A 7,733-nucleotide genomic window follows, 5' to 3' on the forward strand; every position below is an offset into this window, starting at 1 on the left:
TATCTAAGTTAGGTAGTTAGGCTGTTCTACCTTCATTTTTTTTCACACAAATTTCCCCTTCAGCTGCCAAGTGCAGCTCTGGCTTTACTTATAACATGTATAATTTCACCCTTTTGTATTTCCAATTTTACAGGCGGGTGAAAAGGGAAAAATGATTCTATGTCCATTTTTGTTGGATGTGAAATATGAAATAGTGCACTTGAATGGATAAATGGCACATTATTCTGAATGACTAATCAAACGCTCTCCAATAAGGCATTTTAAAAAAAGCTGATCTTTAATAAAATAGTTGCTTTTATTTTTGTCATATAGCAAAACTAGTAATCAGCATGCTGTTATTTACACATTGCACACACTTGTTTATTTGACACTGTACAACTTACAATCTGGAAGTTGACATCAACAACAAATTCCTTTCACAAGACTGGTTCACTTGTGGAAACACTTGTTTTCATAATTATTTTTCTTTCGCAGGGTTTTTTTGTGTATTTTTTTTAATAACCACAGTTTTTCAAAGAGGCAATTTCCCCCACATTTTTTTTTCAGATTTTTTTTAAAGATGCAAATACAGATAGACGTGCAGACGTTCGTTTCAACCTCAGTTCAGTTCTCACAACCTTTGAAACATTTTAAAACTTCATTGAATAGACGTAATATATACAACTTTCAGTTGACCCTCGAGACAAAGATAGCGTGTTGGTAGAATGTTAGAGGTAACCCAATAACCCATAACAGTAATAAAGGTGTTTTCAAAAGTTTTAAACTTGACATAAGAAAAAGATACGTGAGGTGTACAGAAAAATCATTGGCATGGGGAAAGAATATAGGAAATTACCTTAAACAGGGCACGCATTCATTAAAACACCCACCATTTTGCATTCCTTTAAACAGAATGGAAGATTTTTTCTTTCAAGTATTGTTTGTGGTGGCTATATATTTCTGCTTCACGAGTTATGATTTTTTTTTGTCTGGTGCAAGACCTGCATGCACATGAATTAAATATATCCATTTTAAGGCAATAGGAGCACTAATAATCACACCTAAACACAGCCTGTGAAAAAGATGGTTCAGTAGTTATAATCATTTTACTGGAGTTACAGAAAGCTATAAGATGTGCCCTGCAGTGCCAAGTGATTCAAGATTTCAGCTTCAAGCGTAGACCCTTTTTTAAAATTCACATTAATTAATCACTTGTGACCAAAACAGAAAAGTAATCCTTCTGTAAACATGGGTCTCTTGCAGTTGGCACCTAAAATGTTTTTTTGTTTTTTGTTTTTTTTTGACATGCAAGAGTAAAACCATACCTGAATGAAACCTGACAAATTCACCCGTAAGTTCTCTCACCAAATGAAAATGTAAACTGCGAGAGGAACGGAATGCAAACACACAGAGAGGGTTCATAACCTCATTAACATCGCTTTGCTGGCCTGACCTGGAATGTTTTTTAAAAACAAGAGTGGAGAAGTAACATAGAATTAGTCTTTTCTCAGTCCCTAACATTATGCCCTTGCTCACTCCATTTTCTCTTTGTTCTCCTCACTCTTTTTCATCGCTATAGAATATCACTGGTCTTCCTCCCAGCCTCTAGAACAACCTGCGATTGTAGTAAATCTTCTCAATGAAGTTCTCCAGCTCCTCATCGCTGTCTGGCACTGGCTCTGGCTCATCGTACGCATAGTCAGGGTGGTAAAAGTAGCTGGGTGCAGCTGGTGCACTGGGGGGTGAGCGGGGTTTGGGCACAGGTAGAGTCTGGTAAGTTCGAGGATGAGGGAGGATATAGTTAGAAATGACTGTGTCCACTAAAGGAAAGGGGCTCTGGGGCTGGCGAGGCGCCTGCACCCAGTTTCGTTCCCTTGCCTTGGCTCTGTCTCTGTTTCTGCGTTTGGGGGGTTTGAAGCCATAACCCATGGAGCCCCCAAAGTTGTAGTCAAAAGAGAGGCTGGGGTTTGTGTAGAAGCGTGGTTCAGGAGGTGGAAAGTAAACAGGGTAATAGGCTCGATATGGCTTCTGGTAATATGGAAAAGAGGGGTATGCTAGTAACTGCTTCTGTGGCTTAAACCAGTAGTCCTGCTTGTTGAATTTTGCTTTGCTTTTCTCCTTGTACCATTTCTTGTATGGGTTCACCTTGTGGAAGGATTTCTTTGGGGACTTGGGGTATTGGTAAGCAGGAGCCCTGGGCTTGGCTTTGAGGGGGACTAAGGGGCGGAAACGGGGGGCATTGACTGGGGGTGCGTCCTTCCTTTTCTTCTTCTCCTCCACATCTGTGATGATCTCAACCACATCGTCAGCAGGTAGGTGCAGCTTACTGGAGATTTCAATCAGCTTGTCAATAGTCTCGGGGTCCATTTCGTCATCATCACTGTCCTCCACTTCGTTGGAGCGCTTGTCCTCAGCCACATTGTTGAGCAGTGACATTTTCTTCATGTCTTTCACATAAGAAGCTGCTTTCTCTTTTCTGCCAATGTATTCCAGAAGCATGTCCGAGGCAATGTCTGCTAGTCTCTGCTCCTCTTCCCTCGCCTCCTGTGCCTCCGCCTCCTGCCTCCGCACCTCTTCCTGCTCAGCTCGTGCCCTCGCCTCTTCCTCCTCACGGGGGAGGACCTCCTCCTCCTCCTCCATGAAGTCAAAATCATCCATGAAGTTCCTGTCAAGCTGTGAAGGGTTGCGCTCTCTCTCCTCCTGCCACTTGAGCTTCTTACTGGCCAGAGCCAGCTGCTGGTTATAGGCTTTGTAGCCCTTTAGGGGTGGGAGGATCTCATTGTCCTGCAGCCCAAGGTCAATGTTTTGGAAATAACCCCTGGTTCTACGCTGAAGGGAGGTGGCAATTTGGTGTGGGACTTCAGATTTCATACTGAGCAAACTCTGCAAAAGCTCTTCCTTTCCCATATTGTTTACCTTATTCTCACTGAAAAGCTGGGGCTCTATTAATCCTACATTTTCTTCTCCTCCCTTTTCCTCACCTTCAGTCACCTCAGTCATTCCAGACTGTGTTGTAGTCTTCACGTTCTCCACCTCTCCTCTGCCTTGTTCTGGGTCTCTGCTTCCATTCAGATCCCTCCACATTTCCACGTCCTGTCCCAGCTCCCTCTCCACATATTCCTCGAACTTCTCTCGGTCACCTATCTCTTCTCTCTCCTGGTGATCGAGAGCCTCCAGCAGGACTGAAGCTAGTGCCCTGGCAGAATCCATGTGTGAGAGGTGGTCTTGTCCTGAGGGGGGCTGGAAAAGCCTGTCCACTTTCCTGTGTGTCCTGGCTGCTCCATTTGCTGTCTCCAGGTCCGGATGCACCAGCTGGAGTGTCTCATTGCTGGTGCTGGGGAGAGGGCTTTCAGTAAGCAGCGGGGCAGCAGCAGGCAGCTGTGGAGCAATGCTGAGCAGGATTAGCAGGAGAGTAGAGGTACTGGAAGAGGGATGGCAGCAGATCATGACCATGCAGGACAGACGGGCCAGGGCGGGAGAGGGGACAGGGCAAGCACCTTGAAATGACAGGAACAAAAAAAGAGGTTAACCTCGTGGTCATTTTTATCAGGAAACAAATCTCCAGGAGTGGATCGTTTTATGTAACACACACATTTCCATGAATAAGAACAATGCCTTTTCACATGCATTGTAATGGTATTTAAGTACATAGCCTCATCTAATAACATTTTTCCATGATGATTTCGGTTGAAATGTGCACGTCGTGACGTGTATAAAATTACCTCGCAACAAGGCAAAAAAAAAATAGAAAGAGAGAGAGAAAATGAAAGGAATGTAATCATCACTGTAGCTCCAAATGCACCTGGATTCCCAAAGCGATTGCACTGTTGCACGAAAAGCGAAGGGCAGAGTTAATAGCGGAATGATCGTGCTACTGTTGCAGTGCGCTTTATAATTATCTCGCACCCGAGCATCCATCCTGCTGCTTGCGGGAAAACGGACATTATCATCAGAATCTAACTTCCCTAAGACACTGTCGCACCTTACTCCGATGACTGTGACACTGCGTAATGCATCCGTGCTGGTACAACACCGTAAAGCCCAAGAGAAATGGAGTCTGTGTGGTTACAGCGCCCAGATTTTATTCAACGAGCTTCCACTGTGTCTGTGTCGCTCTCTGTCACACAGCGGCTGATCTAATAATTTTAATAGACGAACAGTAATAACTCCTACTGAATCTGTTCGAATTCAGGACGTTACGTTTTATTTTAGTAAACTTATCCCTGCAGTGGAAGACTCTAATGAATTGAAACAAAGCAGTTGGATGTTTTCTGAATGCACGCTGTACTCCAAAACTTACAAACGTGGAACATGCATCAAATACCAGTTTAGCTCTTGTTGGAGAACGAGGCAGTGCTATGCGGAATGTTACGCGGTATTGATACATATTATTATTAATTTTTTTTATTTCTGCACAGCTGTATAAATTTTCCAAGTTTTGCTCATGACGGCGCTGGTGAAGAACTACCTCTTTTCTCGTGTTCTCTAGCTCTTCCTGCCTCAGGTGTTGGAGCAATGACTTGGTACCAATTTTCTGAGATTAAACCTAGATTTAGAGTATTTGTTGCCAGAGGTGAGTATCTGTAAAAAAGAAGCCTATTTTTTTTTCTTTGTAGTCAAGCGTACAGTCAGCGCTGGAAAGAGGCTGACAAAGGTAAGCATGTTTTTGTTTCTTTCTTTCTTTCTTTCTTTCTTTTTATTATTATTATTATTCTGACTCTGTAGGATGTTAAGATGCGTTTGTACAAAACCGTGGACACGACACTCACCTGCTATCCCGCACCAAAGCAGCCGGAGCTCAGAGCGCGTCTGTGCGTCTTCGTGTCTCAACACGTGTGTAGTTCAGGAGCTGATCCTGGTCCTGAATTTCATTCAGACTGGAAGAAGGTAAAAGTTTCTTTTCCCCCCCGGATGAAGCACAGTTTGGTTCACGCTCGGCTCTTTGTGACACATGTGAAATGGGTCATTTGTGGACTGCACTTGAACGCGCGGAGAAAACGGGATCCTTACCTCTTTGTAGTTGTGTTTTTTTGTTTTTCAGCACCGCGGACAGCGCAGCGCCAATATGTACCGACGCTGCTTACCACGTGACGCCAAAAAACCTCGCGGCGCGTTTGACGTCACCCCCTTCATTGATAAGAATTTCGTGCGTCGCTCGCGCTCCGTCGCTCTGATGAATGAACGGAAACGGCATGAATGAAACCGGCCTCTCCATTAAGAGCTGCGGCGCGGAGCACCAACGCGCTCGCATTTAAAGCGAAGTTTCCCCCAATATTCCCCTCCATGCCTACCGAAGCCCTCGGTGAGACGGAGGGAGGGAGTATTCGCCTACTGCGAATCTGCTGGGAGAGGTGCTCGTGCTGCTGGCTCTGAGGAGCCCCATATTTTGTCGGAGAGGAGCCTTAGCATCTGGGGGGGCCACCGTGCACATGGACAGTTTAATGTCAGTCCACCGCTCTTTGTCTCCCTGTAAAAATGACCTCGTGTCCGCCTCGCATTCTGCACTCATTCACAGCCTGAGGCGTGTGTTGTTGTTGTTTTCACTTATTCTACAGCACAAACAAATACATAAAGCAGAGGGCGAGGGAGGACCTTTGGCATATTTTAGTCCCGTCTCACCCCCCTTTAAGAGAAAATTATTCCCCTCCTCCCCTCTTTCGCGGGGTTACAAATTCATCGTTAATCATATTATTCTGGGTTTTCGAAACAGGCCTAATGGGGTAATGCTGTGTAGGATCAGGGCCAACATCCTCCACACCCAACCCAGTTTATGATTCGTGTAATTGGATCTGTCGCAGAGTAGATATTGAAGTCCCTCCCGCTAGCCGTGACATCATCATCATCATCATCATCATCATCATCACGGGAATCTAATTTCAACCTTTCTGAAAATGCTTCCATGCGTCACGGAACACCAGTGCGCTTTCCTGATCCAACCATTGGCATGACATTTGCGCACGGTAATCAGCCTTGTTTCTGATCATCTAACGACCGCGCGGTATCAGCTGTTGTTTCTGATCATGTAATAATTGCACGCTACTGCCTGGTCCCGGTCATTTAGAATTTTGCGAGAGTGTAGCCGAGGCCTATGTGTTTATGTCGTTTTACTGAACCTCCAATCTGCCTCCGATGTTGTGTGCCTAGAAGCTCAAAAAGCAGCAGAGCTCTACTGTGGAGCCTGATAAGAGCTTAATAGAGGTCAGAGGGCAAACACTCAGCATTAGTGCACCTTCACCTCCCCAAGCCAACCCAGTAGCGCTGAAACGGTTAACTCCTTCATGTAAACCTTAAATAACATATTTAGACAATATTTCCAAGAAAAAAAACACAGCATTGTTCAAAATCATATTCAGTGACACAGGTCTACAGTTTGTCCCCAGCTCTCGTCTCCACCCACACCTCGGTCAACTGTATGATGGTTCCTTATGTTTATGACGTAAGAAACCATGGTTGTCTGTATTCACCTGATTGGGACTGTCTCCACCATGACATTCCCTTATTTCTCACGGTACTTCTTTTACGACATAAACAACACCAGACATGCAAAACCGAATAACAGTTGCTCTCGTTTGTCTGTATAAATGGTCTAATTTTGGAAATGTAACCTATAAACTGAGGCTAAAACCCACATGGAGCCTTTCGTTCCACTCTGCAGTCGACGCCGGCATGAATCTGTCAGTCTTGTGTTTCCTGGGTCCTCATGCAGGGCCCACGTTGTCAAGGTTGCGCTCTTTATGACCACAACAGCTATAGCAGTTATGGAGCAAGGAGATGCAATAGATATATAATAAAAAAGAAAGAGACCGATCCATTAATGCCATTAATGCAAAGAAGTTCTAATGGAAGTGCCACAACACGCAGTGTGTGAATAAAAGCGCCCTTCTATCCTCCCACGAGATGAACGAAACAAATGATCGCTGAGGGGAAGACTAACACCCCCACCCACCCTCTGCGGCTCGGGCGTAATGGTGTGGAACCCGCGTTTTGCACCCACGCAAGAAAGCTAAGCGTGTGTGTGTGTGTGTGTGTGTGTGAGAGAGAGAGAGAGAGAGAGAGAGAGAGAGAGAGAGAGAGAGAGAGAGAGAGAGAGAGAGATTGTGTGGTCGGGGGCGGGTGGGGGATGTTGAGTGGCTGAATCGCCGCAGCAAAAGAAAGACAGTGCCGTGGCTGCCCAAAATGTCGGACACGGAGGGGTGTGTTTTGCTTTACGCAGCGCTGAAAACCCGGCCAGTTACAGCAGGGGGCTCAGCGACCCGACTGAAGCCCCTCAGCGAGACAACGTGAAAAGAGGAGAAGGAGGAGGCGATGATGATGATGCTTTAGAAACAAGGGGTGACACAGAGAGAGAGAGAGCAGTGAAATGGTGCTGCATGCGGCAACCCAGCAGCGTGTCGGTTCCTGTTTCAGCGCTGAGGGTCATGTTTGTCGTCCAGAGCCATGTGATTCCACTGTACCCCGAGGAGGTGGTCGTATACTGCGGTCGTTCGTTGTTAGTTTGGTGAAACAAAAAACATCTTATACACATTTAAAAATACAGTGAGAACTGATTTTGCTGTGAGCGCTCCCTCTGCGGGTGTTGCCTTTGTCCAGCTTTGGTCGCGCCAGTGCTTTTGAACCCGTCAGTGACGAATCACGTCCGAGGTTTGGGCTTCGTATTCGGAGTTAATGAGCCGATTCATATCAGCCAGAGCCTCCGCTTTCCCGCGATCAATCACCCTCTCTCTCTCTCTCTCTCTCTCTCTCTCTGACGTTCA

General features: G+C 45.6%; 1 protein-coding gene across 1 annotated transcript; it reads right to left on the reverse strand.

The window, feature by feature from the left end:
• Positions 1-308: 308 nt before the first annotated feature.
• Positions 309-4,993, reverse strand: si:dkey-175g6.2 (uncharacterized). The gene is made up of 2 exons (XM_066651495.1): positions 4,749-4,993; positions 309-3,476 (listed from the first exon to the last, which is right to left on the reverse strand). Exon 2 carries the CDS (start codon positions 3,430-3,432, stop codon positions 1,585-1,587), a length of 1,848 nt encoding a protein of 615 aa, XP_066507592.1. The 5' UTR covers positions 3,433-3,476; positions 4,749-4,993; the 3' UTR covers positions 309-1,584.
• Between the last annotated feature and the right edge of the window lie 2,740 nt (positions 4,994-7,733).

The sequence above is a fragment of the Hoplias malabaricus genome, chromosome 18 (genome assembly GCF_029633855.1).
Source record: "Hoplias malabaricus isolate fHopMal1 chromosome 18, fHopMal1.hap1, whole genome shotgun sequence".
In the NCBI taxonomy this organism is placed as follows: Eukaryota; Metazoa; Chordata; class Actinopteri; order Characiformes; family Erythrinidae; genus Hoplias; species Hoplias malabaricus.

Coding starts and splice junctions, on each gene's coding strand:
- si:dkey-175g6.2 (XM_066651495.1), bottom strand. CDS start 3,432: ATGGTCATGATCTGCTGCCATCCCTCTTCCAGTACCTCTACTCTCCTG.